Here is a 22726-nt window from a genome sequence, read left to right as displayed (position 1 = left end):
ACTCGCCACAACTAGAGAAAGCCCTCGCACAGAAACGAAGACCCAACACAGCCAAAAATAAATAAATAAATAAATAAATAAGTAAATAAAAAAGGTATGGTTAAAGATCTAATTACAATGCAATTGACAAAGAAACTTGGTTTCATCAAATCAAGTTCTTTAAAAAAAAAAAAACATACACAAAGAAATGAATCAATAATGCTATCTGTGGCAGAGTGAAAACCTCTTTTTTATTCCTAATTTCATCCTGACCAGGACTGGATCGATGAGAATCCAGGCTGATCAAATGACAAGTTCAATATCAACAATGGATGCTTCCCTCACTGACTGACCCCTGACGCAGGTGAGGTCTCAGCTTTCCATGACCCCTAGTGCACATTTCATACGGCCAAGGTTGACATCTCAGCTGACATCCTACTAGGGTGGGGATATTATGAAGTCAAAAACATCAGAATTAAAGATGGGAGGTGTTTCATCAGCAAGAAGGCCATTCATAAATGACGATGTATCACGTGTCATCAAAACTAAGACAACAGGGGCCTTCCCTGGTGGCACAGTGGTTAAGACTCCGCCTGCCAATGCAGGGGGCACAGGTTCGAGCCCTGGTCCAGGAAGATTCCACATGCCGCGGAGCAACCAAGCCCGTGCGCCACAACTACTGAGCCTGCGCTCTAGAGCCTGTGAGCCACAATTACTGAAGCCCGCGTGCCTAGAGCCTGTGTTCCACAACAAGAGAAGCCACCGCAATGAGAAGTCCGCGCACTGCAACAAAGAGTAGCCCCCGCTCGCCGCAACTAGAGAAAGCCCGTGCACAGCAACGAAGACCCAACACAGGCCAAAAATAAATAAATAAATAAATAAATTTTTTAAAAAAAGAAAGAAACTAAGACAACAACAGCTATAACACACGTGACTATTTTATATACCGTTAACAAGGAAAAAGGACATGTTCATTTATAATGCAAGATTCCATCAGTTGTAAGAAAAGTACATTTAAACATAGGAAAACATGCATTTTATGACTAGTACAAAAAATTATAATAATTTATCATGTTTCTTAAGATTTTATAAAAGTAAGAGGAAGGGGCTAATGGTTAGTTAATAAACTAAAGCAATGAAGCACAATCTATCTATGTCTCTATCGTGGAAAATAACACGTTTCATAAAAGGACACATGAGAAATCATCCCTTATGATTCAGAGGAGGAGTCTTGAAAGATTCCTGTTCTAATATACTTAACTATGTCATTAAAAAAAATAACATTGTTAACTCTGCCATCAGCCTGAAAAAGTAGCAAAAGTAGAACTGTATAGATAATCATATGAGAAGTTAAAGAGATCAATACATGAGGAGGCCATGAATGAATTCTAGGTATGTTATTATTAACATGCCCCCAAAAATCTTTTCCACATAGCACAACTTTATGACTAAAATTACCAAGAAAATACTTTATGTTTAGAAATTGGTGCTGGTAATACAGACTAAGAAATCATGACAGTCTGAATGGTTAGGTAGGTTGTGTGATATCATTATGACTGTGGTCCTCCTTCTTAGAGCAGGAGTTGGAACACGCTTTCTGTAAAGGGCCAGACTTGCTGTAAAGTTTCCACTTCATGGACCATATGATATATCACAACTACCCAACTCTGCTGTTGTAACACAAAAGCAGCCATACATGATATATATAAAAAAAAAACTGGTTTGGCCAATTTCCAATAAAACTTTACTTACAAAAACAAGAGGCAGACCAGTTTTGCTCTGTGGGGTGTGGTTTGCAAGCTCATGCCTTAGAAGATAAAGCTCAGACCATCTTGCAAATATACACATTGGGACAAATATATCTAATAGTCTAGTTGTTTCTGTTGGAGAAGAATAAAACCTGGAGTCCTTCTGGGTCCGAACTCTTACAAAGGGAAAGCTTAGGTTCCTGACAATATGGAACTTGTATGCATTCTTAATACATAATGTGATAACCAGGGGGATGGACGGGTCTGTCTCAATGAATGACTAGCCTTAAAAATACTGAAACAGGGACGAGTCCTTTCAGGATTCAGTCTGTTTAAGCATAATAGTCAGACATTTACTGCAAAATGAAACAGAAGCAAAAAAACGCAGAGAGAGAGATAAGAACAATCAAAGCAACTAAAAGGAACTAACATTGAACATTAAGTTATTGGACCAGTGGGCTGAGGTCTCTCCACAAAGTTCCTCACATTAACTGGCCTCTGTTTTCCCCACCTTTCAAGTTTCAATTAACCTTTCTGCCACAGCAGATCACAATTTGTACACACGAGTCCCATTTTAATAAACCGATGTGGTTCAGAAATCCTCACAGTTATTTCAGAGAGAACGGCAATTACAGAAGCCCACTATCACATCCGGAATTTCAGGGAGAAAGGTTTCAATTATATCTCCCTTCTCAGGGATCAGATGTAAAACTATCAACACAGAGTCAGTGATATTAAGGGATAATGTGTTTACCAAGCGAACAGCAGGGCACATCTTGTTCCTCTAGATTCTACAGCAGTATATTTTTGTTCCTATATATGTACAGTTTGTGTACAGAATAGAATACAAAATAAAGTAGGAGTGCACTTTATAGAATGTAGGAGACACAGGGATGGCCTTACTCCCCTTGTCTTTGCATAGGTTCATCAGTTTTGTTTATTGCTTGTTTGTTTCCATTTCTGATCAATCTTCTCTGTTCTATGTCTCAAGGGACCTGAATCCCTCCACAGCCTAGAATGAGCCCAACCGAGTCATGACCTGCGCTGGTGTAATCACCTCCGTGTGTGTGTGTGTGTGTGTGTGTGTGTGTGTGTCTGCTTCTAACCAATAGAATATGGCCAAGGTGAAGCACTGTCACTCCTGAGATTATGTTGTGTTATATAAAATTCCGTCTCAGCAGACTGGAAATCAGGATTCTGGCCTTAAAGAAGTACATAGCTGTTTTGTGACCTGCCAATGAAGGGGGCCACATGGGGAGGGACCACAGGCAACTTCTAGGAGCTAAGAGTGCACTCCAGCCAAGAGTCATCAAGGAAACAGGACCACAGTCCTACAACTGCAAGGAAATGAATTCTGCCGGCAATTGCAATGAGCTTAGAAGCAGATTCTCCTACAGTCGAGCCCCCAGATGAGAATGCAGCCCAGCCAACACCTTGATTACAGACTTGACAGACCCTGGGCAGAGAATGCAGTTAAGCTGTGCCCAAACTCCTGACCCAAAGAAACTGTGTGTGTGTTCAGCCACTAAGTTTGGGGGTAATTTTTTATGCAGGAAGAGGTAAGTAATATAAAGAAACATTAATGTGAATGCCAGGTAAGCATGTTTCCTGGAAAAGTTTGGATTGGATCCCTAAAGAAGCCTGAAGATATTTCGGAAAACCTGAAGTATAATATGTCAGCTCCCTTGAGGGAGGGCAGAAGCCATGATTTATGCTCCTCTGCATCATCTCCAACATCCAGAAAAAGATACAAAAAGACATAGGAGAGTTCTTCTATTTGATTTAACACTAAATCATTAGCTTAGCTGTGTGTCCGTAGCAGAGCAATTGGCTACGTAACTTCAAATATCTGCCAGTCCTATGTATTATTTGAAGCATTTTAAAGTTCACTACTACAAAATGCTTCCAAAGACTTCACTGATGGTAAAATCCTCAGCCCCCAGGTACTTCTGGCAACAGATGTCATTATGTAAGAGTTTGCAAATCACCCATATTCCAGCCAGTCACAAAATGCTGAGTAGAAACTTCTGGAGCAAAATAAAACTGAGATTAGGAAGATCACGTATTGATTACATTAGCAGTTGAGAAACACTTCCATTCTAGTTTTCCAAAACAACACTAAACACTTTTCTAAAATAATCCTATAACACAGTGAGCCCCTGTAACTGCCCAAGGGGAATCCAGCCACAGCAGCACATGGACATGGGGAGAGGGGTCAGAGATGGAGTTGGGAGCCAGTCTTGCCACCTGCAGTGGGTGAGCCCTATGACTTGATAATTTCCAGCTTCCCAGGCCTCCACGCTTCCACACACAGCTCTGTGGACTTACAGTGTGCCCTGCTTATCTCCATGCTTATCGGGAAGGTCAGACGGTATCAGGACTGAGGATGTATTTCACGCACCTTAAAACTGATGGAGCTGGGGTTTCCTTGGTGGCTCAGTGGTTAAGAATCCGCCTGCCAATGCAGGGGACACAGGTTCGAGCCCTGGTCCGGGAGGATCCCACATGCTGCGGAGCAACTAAGCCCGTGTGCCACAACTACTGAGCCCACGAGCCACAACTACTGAAGCCCACGTGCCTAGAGCTCATGCTCTGCAACAAGAGAAGCCACCGCAATGAGAAGCCCGCGCACCGCAATGAAGAGTAGCCCCCACTTGCTGCAACTAGAGAAAGCCCTCGCACAGCAGTGAAGACCCAGCACGGCCAAAAATAAATTAATTAATTAAAAACAAACAAACAAACAAAAAACTGATGGAGCTGTTATGACCCCAGGTCCACAGGCATGTTTGCAGAACGGAATCTGTGTGCCCTCCAAGGTGAAACGCAGGCAACAGGACCACCTTGGCAGCTCCCGCACGGGGGCAGGGCCAGACCACCGTGTCTGTTTGGAGAAGCTCGGAAGTGCCCTATCGGCCCCCCAGTTCCACTCAAAGAAGCCCTGCGGCGCCGTTTCCCTCTGATGCCGCACGGGCATGTCTTCTGGCGTCCCCTCGCCACCACCCTCCACGGTGTTTCTTTGGTTCCCACAGTGGAGTCTTCCAACTCTTGTGCTCACGGCCCCTGTGGGCTTTCCGCCTGCTCTTACTCTGAGCGGCCCCCGTGCCGTCAGCCGTCAACCTTCACAGCAGGTCCCTGGGTCCCTGGTTTGCCCTGGAAGAGACCGTGCAGCAAAGCAGCCCTCCCCCTCTTCAGCACAGCTGATGACTCTAGACCGTGGTTGTCTGGGACAGCAACGCCCTATCATCTACCTGAGAGCACGGGGAAAGTAAGGTGCCCTCCACACGGGAAAACGTGGGCAAGCCTCAGCCCAGAGTATGGGCAGCCCAGAGGGTGAAGAGTCAGGTGAAAATCTCTGAGAAACCCCACCACTAATAAAATGGTGGCTTCCTCCAAAAGGCATGAGAATCAGCATGCCAAGAATCACCCACAGAAGAGCCATGATGTGAGATGGGAGGATGGCAACAGCTTGTACCTTTCTTCAATGGTGATAAAAATTTTTTACTGTCTGATTAACTAATAATGGAAGCAGTGGGTGGCTAGGTTTTAAGAAGTGTCGAGAATTTTTTTAATGTGAATTTACACACACATGCACACACACACACACACATGTGAAGGAGAGTGAACTTCCCCAGCCACAGAAGAACATGATGCCCTCCCATGCCAAGGACCCACTGGCACGTGGTCAGACTGCAACTGTGTCCCGAGTGTCCGTGGCTGTGTACGGGGCCTCTTACCTCACAGAAGCTCTGGCACTGCTGCTTCCGCAGGTCCCAGGACACCTTGCAGGGCTCCAGGCACTGGGAGAGATGAACAGTGAAAACCAATCAGTAAACACGGGAAAGAAACAAAGCCCAAAAGGAAAGAGCCCACCTGTGTGCACTCCTGGCTTTTCAGGGCCTACTTTCCCTAGTGACTTTGGGAAATCCAATGAATCAGCAGCTCATCTGAACTGTGTGTATCACAGGAATCTGAGGAAGAGCGTCACGACCAAGCAGGGACAGAAAGACATACGTTTCCACACAATCGAGAAAGGAGAGCCGCACGGTCTGGAGGCGACACGGAGGAGCAGCAGTTATATCCCCTGTCAGGCACAGCAGTGTGGTTATTTACTTTTATTCAGCAAAAAATATTTTCTAAACGTTGTGGTTACACATGAATTCTTTTCTCATCAGCTTTAACAATAACTTGCTTTTAAATGGACAACATAGGGCCATTTTTTGAATATTCTTCTGTAAGTGACTGAAGTATTGCATTAAATATATGTATATGTGTGTATATATATATGTTTATATATATCACACCCATTACTGTTAACTTATGTGTTTATCTCAGTGAATCCAGCAGCATTCACATTTATCCAGTTTAATTACTCTATTAAAATGGATTGAATAAACCTGAATATGAGACTCTGCCATAAGAGCTTCAGAATAAAGTTTGAATACATATATATAATTTACACATATGATTTAATAAATCAAAGATAAGAGCCAGGATCCACTGTTCAGTAACAATTGTGATAATAAATATATTATTGAATGAACAAAGTATATATACATGTAAATGTAGGTTTTATATACATACTACTATATATAATGTATAATTATAACACTTGAAATATGGTACTATATATACTATCTATATAATATATTGTAATAAATAAGAGATAACAGCCAGGCCTCGTGATTGAAATTAAAATCTTACATTCATATGAATGGATATTTGATTCTCAAAATTATATTTTAAGGCAAATTTTAATTAGTACAAATTAATCATCTCGTATAGTTAAATGACAGTTATCTAAATATTGGCATACCCTGGCTCCCATAAGCTCATGATTATTCTATCTATCTGACTTTCATTATTGATAAATTTTCCAGTTGATATCAAAATTCTCAGTTAAATTTCAGACATGCATAATGTAGAATTCAGAACATACACCTGTACTATACTTTCACTTTACTTTCTAGTAACTTCCCTGTTTTAAAATAAAGATACAGTTTAAAGAAGAACTGGAAGACTCTATGTGAAATTTACTTTGCAAAAATCCATTGCTTTTTATTTCAATCAAAAATGCATATATGAAAACAAACTACTGACTGTATCAACTGTCAGTCTGTCACAGCACTGCTCTCAAAGTGTGATAAAGGACCAATAATATGAGCATCACCTTGGAGTTCATGGGAAATGCACGAGATGTACAGAGTCAGATCTCTGGGATTGGGAGCCAAGAATCTCTTTTAGCAAGTTCTCCTGAAAATCTTGGTGCTTACACTAAACTTTAAAAAGAACTGCCTTATTGTGGTAAACATTTCCCAATATATATGTGTATCAAATCATCACACTGTACACTTTAAACTTACACAATGTTATATATGTCACTTATATCTCAATAAAGCTGGGGGAAGAAAAGAACTGCTGTAGAATTTGATGAAAACAGAGTCTGTAATGGCTCTTTCTTGGTTCATGTAAGTATCATTTAAGAATCAGTCTACTTCTTGTGAGAATATTCTAGATTTTATATCCTTTAATGTTGCATATGAACAATTCATTTTCAGTTATTTTAATTAAAAAAACTTGAGCTTGTCAATGATGCTTTTCCAAGACCTATATAAGCGTGTCCCAAGTCTATTAGTGTTCACCTCTTCCAAGCATGTTCTAAAACAAATGTACAATTTTTCACCAATATAACAATTCTAAAAGAATACCATTTTTCTAATAGCAATGAAATAGTTTAAAACTTGTCTACCTTACATATTTCATGAGCTCCCTAAAGAGTGAGTTTTGTTTCCTAAAGGTACATCCAATGCCTTACCCACAGAGCTATCCTAATTTGTTGCAAGACATTGGCTCCTAGCCAAAAAACTTTACTGGTCATTTCATAAATATGCTTAGACCTAACTCCTTCTCAAGACTACTTGAAATGAATAACTGGCACTCTTTCAAATACCTTGCAATTTTTTTCATTTGAAGAAGTGGCCTACAATGGAGCAGGACCGCACCACAAGACCTGGGGATTTTTCATGGACAGAGGCTCAGCTACTGACAAGTTAAGTCTCTGTCATTTCACTCGGGAAACATCCAACAAGCATTTATTCCATATAAAAACTGTTCAGTGCAATGTGGCTAAAAATGTCTCAGAATAATTATGTAATTCTTGCTTTCTGTCATTGCTGAAAATGTAAATTATGAAAACAAGATATTACATGTGTACAGTTGCATTTTCACAACTAGAGACATGCATGAGTGCATTAAAAAAGTCAGTCCTTTGTGATGTCCATAATTCCAAATAACCATATTCCTGACAACTTGTGGAATAAATGCCTTATAAAAACTAGTTATCATTTACAAAAGTGGGCATATTTCTGAAATGCTAACAACAGCAATACAAAATGCACTTGTCTTCTTGTTAACCCAGAATCTCCATCTGTCAAGTCTAGCATTGGTATATGCAATTCATTTAAAGTTCTATTTTAATTGCATGCTTGCCTCATTTCCAGTCACCACTAATCAGTAGCACCTAAAGATACATCTCAAAATGCTACTAATGACAGCCAACATTTTCTTTTAGTAATCCTCTGTGAAAACTACCTGACAAGAACAGCCTAGATGTAAACATTTGAGTAAATCTTTGCAGGATAAATTTTCCAAAGCTCTATTTCTTTATGGTGCTACTGGCCAGGTAAAATGATTTCAACAAAAGCCGAAGAGGAAAAAAATGACAGCCTTTTCTCTCACACTTTGAACAAGAAGAAAACACTTTCTATTTCTCCAAGTAATAATAATAAAAAAGTACTGCCAAAAAAAAGGTAGTCGCAAAACTCTCTTCCATGTGTGAAGGGAGTAGAAGAGAAATAATACTACAAGCAAACAACTGCAACTCTAAGGGCCATGATCACATACTGCGTCAAACTACAAAAACAAACAAACAAACAAACAAAAACAGTAATCAAAGTTAGTATTTTAGCAAGTGGTTTAGGCTTTCAAGTTTTAGGCTGATCAACTGTTTGAAATCATTTCCTCCTAGGCTACTGCTTCAAGCCCAATGAAGAGAAACTTCACATTTCAGAGAAACTTAAAAAAAAAAAAAGGTTGAGCAAGCTAATCACATTGATCATCATTTGGAATGTAGCTATCAATTTTTTTTTTACTTAATCTAGAAAGATACATTCACAATATCACTTGCTCAGATGATAATTGTATATTAAATTTATATTTTTTAAATGTACAATAATAGAGATTGGTTCAAGATGGTGGAGTAAGAGGACGAGTGCTCCCTCCCTCTTGTGAGAGCACCAGAATCACAACTAACTGCTGAATAATCATCGACAGGAAGACACTGGAACTCACCAGAAAAGATACCCCACATCCAAAGACAAAGGAGAAGCCGCAGTGAAACAGTAGGAGGGGCACAATCACGATAAAATCCAATCCCATAACCGCTGGGTGGGTGACCCCCAAAATGGAAAATAATTATACCACAGAAGTCCACCAGCGGACTGAAGTTCTAAGCTACATGTCAGGCTTCCCAACGTGGGGGTCAGGAAATGGGAGGAGGAATTCCCAGAGAATCAGACTTTGAAGGCTACTGGGATTTGATTGCAAGACTTTGAAAGGTCTGGGGGAAACAAAGACACTCTTGGAGGGCACACACAAAGTAGTGTGCACATCGGGACCCAGGGGAAAGAGCAGTGACCCCATAGGAGACTGAACCAGATCTACCTGCTAGTGTTGGAGGGTCTGCTGCAGAGGCGGGGGGCGGCTGTGTCTCACCGTGAGGACAAGGACACTGGCAGCAGAAGTTCTGGGAAGTACTCCTTGGCATGAGCCCTCCCAGAGTCCTCCATTAGCCCCACCAAAGAGCCCAGGTAGGCTCCAGTGTTCGGTTGCCTCAGGCCAAATAACCAACAGGGAGGGAACCCAGCCCCACCCATCAGCAGACAAGCGGATTAAAGTTTTACTGAGCTCTGCCCACCAGAGCAACAGCCAGCTCTACCCACCACCAGTCCCTCCCATCAGGAAACTTGCACAAGCCTCTTAGATAGCCTCATCCAACAGAGGGCAGACAGCAGAAGCAAGAAGAACTACAATCCTGCAGGCTGTGGAACAAAAACTATGTTCACAGAAAGATAGACAAGATGAAAAGGCAGAGGGCTATGTACCAGATGAAGGAACAAGATAAAACCCCAGAAAAACAACTAAATGAAGTGGACATAGGAAACCTTCCAGAAAAAGAATTCAGAATAATGATAGTGAAGATGATCCAGGACCTCGGAAAAAGAATGGACGCAAAGATCGAGAAGATGCAAGAAATGTTTCACAAAAACCTAGAAGAATTAAAGAACAAACACCTAGAAGAATTAAAGAACAAAAAAACAGAGATGAACAATACAATAACTGAAATGAAAAACACACTAGAAGGAACGAATAGCAGAATAACTGAGGCAGAAGAACGGATAAGTGACCTGGAAGACAGAATGGTGGAATTCACTGCCACAGAACAGAATAAAGAAAAAAGAATGGAAGGAAATGAAGAGAGCCTAAGAGACCTTTGGGACAACATTAAACAAACCAACATTCACATTGTAGAGGTCCCAGAAGGAGAAGAGAGAGAGAAAGGACCCGAGAAAATACTTGAAGAGATAATAGTCAAAAACTTCCCTAACATGGGAAATGAAATAGCCACCCAAGTCCAGGAAGTGCAGAGAGTCCCAGGCAGGAGAAACCCAAGGAGAAACACGCCGAGACACATAGTAATCAAAGTGGCAAAAATTAAAGACAAAGAAAAATGATTAAAAGCAACAAGGGAAAAACAACAAATAACATACAAGGGAACTCCCATAAGGTTAACAGCTGATTTCTCAGCAGAAACTCTACAAGTCAGAAGAGAGTGACACGATATATTTAAAGTGATGAAAGGGAAGAACCTACAACCAAGATTACTCTACCTGGCAAGGATCTCATTCAGATTCCATGGAGAAATCAAGAACTCTACAGACAAGCAAAAGCTAAGAGAATTCAGCACCACCAAACAAGCTCTATAACAAATGCTAAAGAAACTCCTCTAAGTAGGAAAAACAACAGAAGAAAGGGACCTACAAAAACAAACCCAAAACAATTAACAAAATGGTAATAGGAAGATACACGTCGATAATTACCTTAAATGTGAATGGCTTAAATGCTCCAACCAAAAGACACAGGCTCACTGAATGGATACAAAAACAAGACCTATACATATGCTGTCTACAAGAGACCCACTTCAGACCTAGGGACACATACAGACTGAAAGTGAGGGGACGGAAAAAGCTATTCCATGCAAATGGAAATCAAAAGAAAGCTGGAGTAGCAATACTCATATCAGATAAAATAGACTTTAAAATAAAGAATGTTACAAGAGACAAGGAAGGACACTACATAATGATCAAGGGATCAATCCAAGAAGAAGATATAACAATTATAAATATATATGCACCCAACATAGCAGCACCTCAATACATAAGGCAAATGCTAACAGCTATAAAAGAGGAAACTGACAGTAACACAATAATAGTGGGGGACTTTAACACCTCACTTGTTAAATGGACAGATCATCCAGACAGAAAACTAATAAGGAAACACACGCTCTAAATGACACAATAGACAAGATAGATTTAATTGATACTTATAGGACATTCCATCCAAAAACAACAGAACACGTGTTCAAGTGAACACGGAACACTCTCCAGGATAGATCACATCTTGAGTCATGAATCAAGCCTTGGTAAATTTAAGAAAACTGAAATTGTATCAAGCATCTTTTCCGACCACAATGCTGTGAGATTAGAAATAAATTACACGGGAAAAAATGTAAAAAACACAAACACATGGAGGCTAAACAATACATTACTAAATAACCAAGAGATCAATGAAGAAATCAAAGAGGAAATCAAAAAATACCTAGATACAAATGACAATGAAAACACAATGATCCAAAACCTATGGGATGCAGCAAAAGCAATTCTAAGAGGGAAGTTTATAGCAATACAATCCTACCTCAAGAAACAACAAAAAATCTCAAATAAACAATCTAACTTTACCCCTAAGGGAGCTAGAGGATGAAGAACAAACAAAACCCAAAGTTAATAGAAGGAAAGGAATCATAAACATCAGAGCAGAAGTAAATGAAATAGAAACAAAGAAAACAACAGCAAAGATCAATAAAACTAAAAGCTGGTTCTTTGAGAAGATAAACAAAATTGATAAACCTTTAGCCAGACTCATCAAAAAAAGAGGGAGAGGACTCAAATAAAATTAGAAATGAAAAAGGAGAAGTTACAACGGACACTGCAGAAATACAAAGCATCACAAGAGACTAACAAAAGCAACTCTGCCAATAAAATGGACAACCTGGAAGAAATGGACAAATTCTTAGAAAGGTATAAACCTCCAAGACTGTACCAGGAAGAAATAGAAAACATGAACAGACAAATCACAAGTATTGAAATTGAAACTGTGCTTAAAAATCTTCCAACAAACAAAAGTCCAGGACCAGATGGCTTCACAGGTGAATTCTATCAAACATTTAGAGAAGAGCTAACACCCATCCTTCTCAAACTCTTCCAAAAATTTGCAGAGGAAGGAACACTCCCAAACTCATTCTATGAGGCCACCATCACCCTGATACCAAAACCAGACAAAGAAACTACAAAAAAAGAAAATAACAGACCAATATCACTGATGAATAAAGATGCAAAAATCCTCAACAAAATACTAGCAAACAGAATCCAACAACGCATTAAAAGGATCATACACCATGATCAAGCGGGATTTATCCCAGGGATGCAAGGATTCTTCAATATATGCAAATCAACCAATGTGATACAGCATATTAACAAATTGAAGAATAAAAACCATATGATCATCTCAATAGATTCAGAAAAAGCTTTTGACAAAATTCAACACCCATTTATGATAAAACCTCTCCAGAAAGTGGGCATAGAGGGAACCTACCTCAACATAATAAAGGCCATATATGACAAACCCACAGCAAACATCATTCTCAACGGTGAAAAACTGAAAGCATTTCCTCTAAGATCAAGAACAAGACAAGGATGTCCACTCTCACCACTCTTATTCAACATAGTTTTGGAAGGCCTAGCCACGGCAATCAGAGAAGAAAAAGAAATAAAAGGAATACAGATTAGAAAATAAGAAGTAAAACTGCCACTGTTTGCAGATGACATGATACTATACATAGAGAATCCTAAAAATGCCACCAGAAAACTACTAGAGCTAATCAATGAATTTGGTAAAGTTGCAGGATACAAAATTAATGCACAGTAATCTCTTGCGTTCCTGTACACTAACAACAGAAGATCAGAAAGAGAAATTAAGGAAACAATCCCATTCACCATTGCAACAAAAAGAATAAAATACCTAGGAATAAACCTACCTAAGGAGGTAAAAGACCTGTACTCAGAAAACTTTAAGACACTGATGAAAGAAATCAAAGATGACACAAACAGATGGAGAGATATACCATGTTTTTGGATTGGAAGAATCAATATTGTGAAAATGACTATACTACCCAAAGCAATCTAGAGAGTCAGGTCAATCCCTATAAAATAACCAATGGCATTTTTTACAGAACTAGAACAAAAAATCTTAAAATTTGTATGGAGACCTAAAAGACCCTGAATAGCCAAAGCAATCTTGAGGGAAAATAATGGAGCTGGAGGAATCAGACTCCCTGACTTCAGAATATACTACAAAGCTACAGTAATCAAGACAGTATGGTACTGGCACAAAAACAGAAATATAGATCAATGGAACAAGATAGAAAGCCCAGAGATAAACCCATGCACCTATGGTCAACTAATCTATGATAAAGGAGGCAAGGATATGCAATGGAGAAAAGACAGCCTCTTCAATAAGAGGTGCTGGGAAAACTGGACAGCTACATGTAAAAGAATGAAATTAGAACACTTCCTAACACCATACACAAAAATAAGCTCACAATGGATTAAAGACCTAAATGTAAGACCAGACACTATAAAACTCTTAGAGGAAAACATAGGAAGAACACTCTTTGACATAAATCACAGCAAGATCTTTTTTGACCCACCCCCTAAAGTAATGGAAATAAAAACAAAATAAACAGTGGGACCTAATGAAACTTCAAAGCTTTTGCACAGCAAAGGAAACTATAAACAAGACGAAAAGACAACCCTCAGGATGGGAGAAAATATTTGCAAACAAATCAATGGAAAAAGGATTAATCTCCAAAATATATATAAACAGCTCATGCAGCTCAATATTAAAAAAACAAAGAACCCAATCAAAAAATGGGCAGAAGACCTAAATAGACATTTCTTCAAAGAAGACATACAGATGGCCAAGAGGCACATGAAAAGCTGCTCAACATCACTAATTATTAGAGAAATGCAAATCAAAACTACAATGAGGTATCACCTCACACCGGTCAGAATGGGCATCATCAGAAAATCTACAAACAACAAATGCTGGAGGGGGTGTGGAGAAAAGGGAACCCTCTTGCACTGTTGGTGGGAATGTAAATTGATAACAGCCACTATGGAGAACAGTATGGAGGTTCCTTAAAAATCTAAAAATAGAATTACCATATGATCCAGCAATCCCACTACTGGGCATATACCCAGAGAAAACCATAATTCAAAAAGACACATGCGCCCCAATGTTCATTGCAGCACTATTTACAATAGCCAGGTCATGGAAGCAACCTAAATGCCCATCAGCAGACGAATGGATAAAGAAGACATGGTACATATACACAATGGAATATTACCCAGCCATAAAAAGGAACGAAATTGGGTCATTTGTAGAGACATGGATGGACCTAGAGACTGTCATACAGAGCGAAGTAAGTCAGAAAGAGAAAAACAAATATCGTATATTAATGTATATATGTGGAATCTAGAAAAATGGTACAGATGAACCGGTTTGCAAGGCAGAAATAGAGACACAGATGTAGAGAACAAACGTATGGACACCAAGAGGGAAAAGCGGCGGGGGGTGTGGGTGGTGGTGGTGGGATGAATTGGGAGATTGGGATTGACATGTATACACTAATACATATAAAATAGATAACTAATAAGAACCTGCTGTATACAAAAAATAAATAAAATAAATTCAAAGAAAAATAATCAGGGATAAATCTGATTTAAAAATGTAAAGACCTATATGCTGAAAACCCAAAATACTTCTAAGTGAACTTAAAAGGAAATAAATAAAGTGAGAGATATGTTGTGTTTAAAATAAATAAATAAAAAATAAAATGCACTGTAATATAAAACATGTTCATACAATAGTCCACTCATGGAATAGTGAGCAATGAGACTTTGTGACATTTACTACATTTACTACAATATTCTTATCATTTAGTTGCAGCTCAATAAATACCTGCTGAATAAATTTATTGATAAATTGAAATGTTTTTATAACCAGTACTTAGGACTGGGATACCCAAGTACTTCCAGAGACCAAGCAAATAATGAGGAAGAGTGAAGGGGGTAAATTTTGGATAACTGGGGTGACAGAAAGAATGGTAAACTGGAGAGGTCAGCCAATATCCAGGAAACAACTGCTCTTTACTGCCTTCTGGTTGTTTTCCAGAATTGCCTGACACTCAAACTTTACAGAGAAGCCAATGATGCAGAATTTATATAAACCCTTCCAACTTTTAAATGTATTGTACAACACTGTACAGGTCTTTTTATTGTAATTAATTTATATCATAATATACTAGAGGGAATCCCCTGGTGGTCCAGTGGTTAGGACTCCACGCCTCCACTGCAGGGAGCCCAGGCTTGATCCTGTAAGCCGCGTGGCGTGGCTAAAAAAAAAAAAAAGATAGTGGGTAAATTTTAAAAATTGCTCTAAGTAAGTGGTTCTGAAATGGGAGTGATTTTGTATTCCCAGGGGACATTTGGCAATGTCTGGAATCATTTTGTTATGATTAAGGGGAGAGGTACTGGCTTCTTGGGGGTGACGCTAGGGATTCTGCTTAAACATCCACCAGGGCCCAGATAGCACTCACATGATAAAAAATTATCTGACTCCAGATGTTAACAGGGCCAAGGTTGAGAATTTTTGAACACCATGCAAAGGAACCGCAGTAACAGAGCTGGTCCTGAGAAACAACTTCCCCAGGATGGAGGAGTAAATGCTACTCAGGACCATGACCTGCAATCATAGGACAATTCTATACATTTTGGCCACATTCATCCTTCTAAAACACGGTTTTGAAGATGTGAGGTCACTGACACAATTAGTCAACAATTATTGAATTTAACCTAAAGTACATGGTTTTACATTCAAAACATCTGGTCAACCAGCAAATCCTGTCCAACCAACTCCTTCAACCTCCTATGAATTGCTTCCAGTGAAGCTGGTTGCTTTTCTGTTCCCCCCAAACAAGATCCTTTCTAATTCCACTCTGTCATGATATGTCTTCCTTACAGACAAGCTATTCTGTCCTTCTCCACTCAGATCAGTAGCTGCTTCAAAGCATCTATTTTTGGCCATTGCTATCCACACAGCACACACTGATTTGCCCTCTCTGCAACCATGTAGCATTTAGAGTTCCCCCCAAGAATTCTCACATTTTTGACTGATTTGTGGAGCCTATGACTTGTATTAAAGTTACACTACCTCCAGATCCTCTTGAGGAGGGAATATGTCTGCAAACCCTTTGATAATCCTTCACAAGGCATACGGGACTGAGCATGCAAACAAGAGAACAGATTATAAAAAACAAGCCATGTGCACCATGGAATGGAAAGCCTTGGTTTGAGCCCTAACTTGGCCATGTGTCTAATCTACAACTGAGAAAATCACATTAACTATTTAGCCTCAGCTTGATAATTCAAATATGAGAACACAATCATCCATATTAACTTGCTAAACTATTACTGAATGTGAGAGAATCTTTACAGATTTATGGAGCACGTTTAAAATGATTTGTTCAGTGGAGCCTCATAACAACAAAACTAAGGAAGTGTGTAAAATTAGGTACTATTATTCTCACATTTTAGAGAGAGGAAATTGCAGTTTAGAGAGGTTGAGGAAACAAAGCAAGTGACTGTGGGTGAGGCTATGGGAACTGGAATTTGGAGCCACACTTTGGCACACTGCAAGGAATGTTATTTCCATTATAAAGCACTGCCCCATTTATGCCACATGCTACAAGAGCTTAAAGAGATGAGATATGTGACAGGGATTTGGAAACTGAAGAGCAGTCTGCAAATCTATGAGATTACTAAATTATTATGATCCCAAGGAGGATTCAGTTCCAGAATGCCCTAGGTGCTACAAATTCCAAGGTATTTATGTATACCACAGACAAAGAGATCCCACTCTTCTGAGCCAAAGTACTGACAAAGAGGAAAATTATTGATATTGCTTTGGTGAACTACCATCTGGACAGTTTAGCACAAAGTTCCATGCCTTACATTTAACCCAAAACTTTCACGCAAAAGTACAGAAAAGGAAATTATATTACCTAAATGGCAATCACAAAAAATTCCGAGGCAAAAAAGTTTCCTATAAAATTCAAATTTTCACACATGCCCAATCCTCAAGGAAACAGAACCCATAATTACATTATGCTAAATAGCCAGAACCCACGTTAAAACAAAGCAGCCAGCATTCCATACTTTTCAACCTGTTCAAATTAACTTCTGCTAAATCAATGAATGTGGATTCATATTTCCTATGTGCTAACTGCTCATCGACTCACCAAGGTGGGGGAAATCTGGTCGAAATTTGTTCTGCCCTGAGGTAGTCTATCATCTCCTTGGGAGAAAAGCATGCAAATAAATCAGTCTACAGCAACAAAGTATACAATAAGTGATAGAAGAATAAAGTCCCATAAGAAACCAAAGTGGTATGTTGTTCCATATGGGATAATTGGAGAGGATTTCACAGAACTGAGGGCTCATGAATTAGCTTAGAAGGATGAGGAGGACCTGATCAATTGTAAATAGATCTGGGGCCTGGACAATGCCGTAAATATGTGGAGTGTGAGAGCTAAAAAAGAAGATGCAATAAAACACAAGGCTAGGGAGATGGCCCTTGGAATTCAATGAGAGCCACTGACAGTCTTAGAAAGGAGTTGCTTGCCCCTATCTGTGCTTAAAATGACTTGAGTGTTAGAATAGGAGATGGATTACAGAGGCAAAATATGCAGCAAATGAAACCAGAGCAAAAGGTTTTACAGTTTCTTCCAAACCTTCTCTCCAGCACTTCTAGTGCCAATACGCCATTTGGATGGAAGAGGACATTGGGTGAAAGGAAAAGAAAAAATCAACAATGAAAGGCAATGTGGGAGAAGTGAGAGCGGGAAAGGCACCCAACTTTCTAACCTCAAGCGGAAAGGAGCTGACTGTGTCAATATGACGGAGGGTGCAGGCAAAACAAACATGGGGCAAGAGGTGGAATTAAGCATTTAACGTGATGAGTTTGAGCTGTCAAGTGGATATACAGGGAAGGATGCCCACCAAGCTACTGGAATTATGGATACACAGTTCTGGAGAAAGGGTAAAGCTAATGATGAGTATTTACAGGTTTCTTTTCTCTTTCTTTCTACATCATTCATTCATTTCTTTCATAAACATGTGCTGAATTCCATCACCACGGCGTCACGCTAAGTGATGGGTCTGTTAAATTTATGAATTACACACACACACACACACCTGCCTTCAAGTTCCTCACAGTCTAAAAAGGTAAACAAGGCATGTTCACTTTAAAGCAAAAGTCCAAGATACATGTCAAAAGGAAGTAGAGAAAATATGAAGTTGGCATGTCAAGAATTTGGGGAGCTGGGATATATGAGAGCTAGAATGGCAACACTGAGGCGATCTCACAGTTCAGCAAAATGTTTTTGTGTGATCTATCTTGCCCCCTCTTCTGTATTTGTGCCCGGGGAGACTGAAAAAGAAGGGACTGGAACATATTGGTAGGCAGAAAAAAAGGATCCGGTGGAGGGGGTCTGACTGAAGATGTAGGGAAATAATCAACAGATCCAGGTCCCAGAGGATGTTGCAGGGGTTACAACATGGAAACACAGAATTTTAGAAAGGCAAGCATCTTTGATGGCATCTAACCCAACCCTACATCTTCCAGATTTGGGAACTAAAACATCTTTACAGGAGCAATGGCTGGGTAGCAGGATTCAGGTCCAGGGCTCCGTTTGTGATTGGACACAGACCATTCAATTCACTGTTGAGCTTAGAGGATGTAAGAATCTGGAGGCAGAGACACACAACAATGGTCATGAGAAGCACATTCCGTCCATAGTTTTCCAGGGTGGTGAGAAAGTGCTGATGATTAGATGTGTGTGCCCTTCTAGGGGCAATTCTGGTGACTGAGCTTGAGAGGTCCTGAGGTGACAGACAACACAGGTGAGGGACACAGAGACTGACGATTCCAGCCAGGTCTGAGGTTTCTGATACATGAAAGAGTAACATTTGCACAAGAGGATTCTTTCAGAATAAAAACTTTAATGACCACATTTTTAAATGCCCGAATGTAGTAGGTACTCAGTGAATGAGATTCCCTTCCATTTCTAGAAGACCAATAAGGAGAATTAATTTTAGTTCTTTCATATTTCCCTGATATCTACCTTTGTTTCTTTTAATTAAAGAAGAAAATAAATCTTCTTTTAATTCTAGTCTCTCAAGCATGTTCCAATAATTGCTTTAAAAGTGCCAATTTTTTTGCCCAAATTCCAACGGCTGTGGATGGGTGAGGTGGCATGTTCTTGCGTATGTGGCCGGAAGGTGGAATCAGAAGGAAAAATCTGAGACTAGAGCACCGCACGTTTTATAGGACATATGGTATGCTCTCACACAAAAAAATTTTCTGTTGAATAAAAAAAAGTTAAATAGTGATTTATATTTAATTTTTGTCTGGATGGTTGCCTGGATGTAAAGAATAAATTTGGGGTTCCACAAAAAAAAAATCCACTTTTCATTTCATACAGGTATATACTCATAGCATATAATAATGCCAGCAAGAGAAGTTTCCAAAGACCTTTTCTGTTTTCTGAATTAATGGCAGCAAGTTTCTCTAGGAAACTGTAGATCTGTTTTTTAGATGGAAGCGTTTTTTTCCCCAGTATATTTCCTGAAATATGTGCACCATACTGGCTTTAGAAGTATTCACGGACTCTCTCCAGCTCTAAATTGGTATAGAAATTGTTACAATCCTGTTGTGTCAGAAAGTGTACCGTGTCTTGCCAAAATAATGAAATCTTTTGGCAGTCAGCCCACGGAAGTACAGTTGAACAATCAGCAGAGCCGAAACCCGAGAGCATCAGCATGCCAGCCCAGCACAGCAATGTCACACCTCAGACATCTCCCATCACAAGACAACTTTCTCTGAAACACTCAAAGGATAGTTACTCTCCTGCCGCGATGCTTGTCAAGAAATCTGGGCCTCATTTGATCACAACTACTGTTCACAATAAAGGGAATTCTAACATCAAGAGCTCTTTTAGTTTCAGCGAAAGTATTTAGAAACAAACAAAACACAATTAAAATGGAAAAAAGAAACGAATCGAGGTAGTTATTATCAGAAAACCATCCTGTCACTGTCATTCTTTCTCATACTGTTATGCCTATCATGAAGCCTCTTGAAATAGAGCCGCCAGGGGATTCTGCTTCATTAAAGACCACACAGACTTTCTTAGCATCCAGATTTTCCACTTGATCATCTGCTATGGCATTTTGGTAGAGTACTGAAGTTCCAAATAATAGCCCATGGTTACTTCTCAAATTAAAAAGATACTATGTATACCTGTATACATACCTGTAACTTATATGATATTGTACATCAAATATAGTTCAATTAAAAATTTTTGTAATAAAAAGTTTTCAAAAATAAAGGTAAAAAATATTAATAATGAAGAGAAAGTGACAACTTTACAGTGGAGAAACCTGGAGATAATACCTTAACTAAGTGATAAAGGATACCTCTCCAGGAATGGGGAAACCCACCTGGTGCGCCCCTGATGTGATGCACTGGTAAAAACAAAGCATCACCATCACTGAGGCAGTGTCCTGCCCAAAGGGCAGAACCTGAATTGAACCATGAGGAAGTATCAGACAAATCCAGAATGAGGGGCCTTGTACAAAGCAATAAGCCTCTAGTCTTAAAAAATACCAACATCGGGAACTTGCTGGCAAGACGACGGAATAGAAGGACGTGAGCTCACCCCTTCTTAGGAAAACACCAAAATCAGAAAAACAAAAACAAAAACAAACAAACAAAAACACTGGAACCTACCAAAAAAGACCCTACATCCAAAGACAAAGAAGAGGCCACAACGAGACGATTCCTTTATAAGAACTGGTCTCTCATCTTTGTATCTGTGTGGTCAGTATTTGCAGGACTTTGAATTTACCCACATTAAAATTCATATTATTAGTTTCAAAAAAAGAAACCAATATCATGAGAGGGAAAGAAGGGCTGAGGATTGCTTCCAGATGAAAGGAGAGTAAAGACATATGACAATTAAACGCAAAGCCATGCTGATGGGTCAGATCCTGAATCAGAGAAAACAATGCCAGACAGGACGTTATTCACACAATTAGTGAAATTTAAAATTCAGACCAAATGTGAGATCTTAAGATTACATCAATGTGGAATTCTCTGAATTCGATTATTCCACGGCAGTTATGCAAGAGATGCATGCTGAAACATTTAGGCGTAAAGAGTCATGATGTCTGCAACTTACTTTTAAATGGTTGGGGAAAAAATAACAATTTTAAGTGCACACATACACCTATATCTATCTATCTAGAGAGAGAGAATGTGATAAAGCAAATAAAACTTAACTGGTAAATCTAGATTGGGGTCAGAAACTAGAAACCAGGGACCAAATCTGACCCACCATCTGTTTCTGTAAATAAAATTTATTGGAACACAGACACACCCATTCATTTATGTATTGTCACTGGTTGCTTTTGTGCTACAATAGCCGAGTTGAATAGTTGAAACAGTTTGTATGGCCAAGAAAGGCAAAAATATTTACTTGTCTTTGTCAGAATGTTTGCTGTACCCTGATCTAGATGAAAGATACATGGAAGTTCTCTGTCCTATTCTCGTAACTCTTCTGAAGTGTTCTAAATGAAGTTAAAAATGAATAGATCAAAACAACAAGGTCCTACTGTATAGCACAGGGAACTATATTCAATATCCTGGGATAAACCATAATGGAAGAGAATATAAAAAAGAATGTATATATGTGTATAACTGAGTCACTTTGCTGTATAGCAGAAATTAACACAACATTGTAAATCAACTATACTTCAAATCTTAAAAAATGAACACATCAAGTAATCTTAAAATTACTCAAAATCACAAATTTTCTTCAGCAGGCATCACTGAAATCTATTATGGACATAGACCTATGGGCAAAAGGTGATTTTAAAATTAGTAAAGCAGTTATAAACAAGTTGTGGGAAGAAATGGAGACTTAGGGACAAAGGCTTGAGACCTGAAACCTCATAGTGACTGAGGGGCACATCTTCCCACAGAATGGTTAACAAAAACCGTCTAGGCTCTGCAAAGTTGTATCTAACAGGTTCTATAAACAGGTGGTTTAAGGACAGCCTCAGGAACCCTGATGGTGCTGAGGCTGGAGCAGCCCCATCATCCTGGAGTCCCAGGGTAATTCCATGGGGGTGTGTGTGACGACCCCAATCATCCCGACCCCTTGTCTCGGTTTCTGATTATAAACACAGGAAATGAGTTCACTCAGCCCTGTGGTCCAATTTGCCTCTGAAAATGTCCCTCCCTCCTTTGTACTAAAGGAACCATTCTTACAACATCAAAGCAAAACGTTTCTCACAATGAAAGTAGGAAATGAGTATAACCTACTTATTTTGCCGTTGCAAACCATTCAATGAGACGTCCTGCACAATTATCAGCTTCCAGTAGTATTTGCACATGCTGCCTAAATTCACACCTAAATTCTAAAATCA

General features: G+C 39.3%; 1 protein-coding gene across 1 annotated transcript in view; it reads right to left on the bottom strand.

Moving 5' to 3' along the window:
- Positions 1 to 22726, bottom strand: part of LOC133082900 (anosmin-1) — a 186880-nt gene that overhangs the window by 70156 nt on the left and 93998 nt on the right. The window contains exon 3 of the mRNA XM_061179570.1: positions 5462 to 5524. Within this exon, the coding sequence (XP_061035553.1) occupies positions 5462 to 5524 (63 nt within the window). The remainder of the gene's footprint in view (positions 1 to 5461; positions 5525 to 22726) is intronic.

This window comes from Eubalaena glacialis, chromosome Y, assembly GCF_028564815.1.
Source record: "Eubalaena glacialis isolate mEubGla1 chromosome Y, mEubGla1.1.hap2.+ XY, whole genome shotgun sequence".
NCBI classification, from domain to species: domain Eukaryota; kingdom Metazoa; phylum Chordata; class Mammalia; order Artiodactyla; family Balaenidae; genus Eubalaena; species Eubalaena glacialis.
The sequence above is the reverse complement of the archived record's forward strand: the minus strand, read 5'-3'. Positions and strand labels throughout refer to the sequence as shown.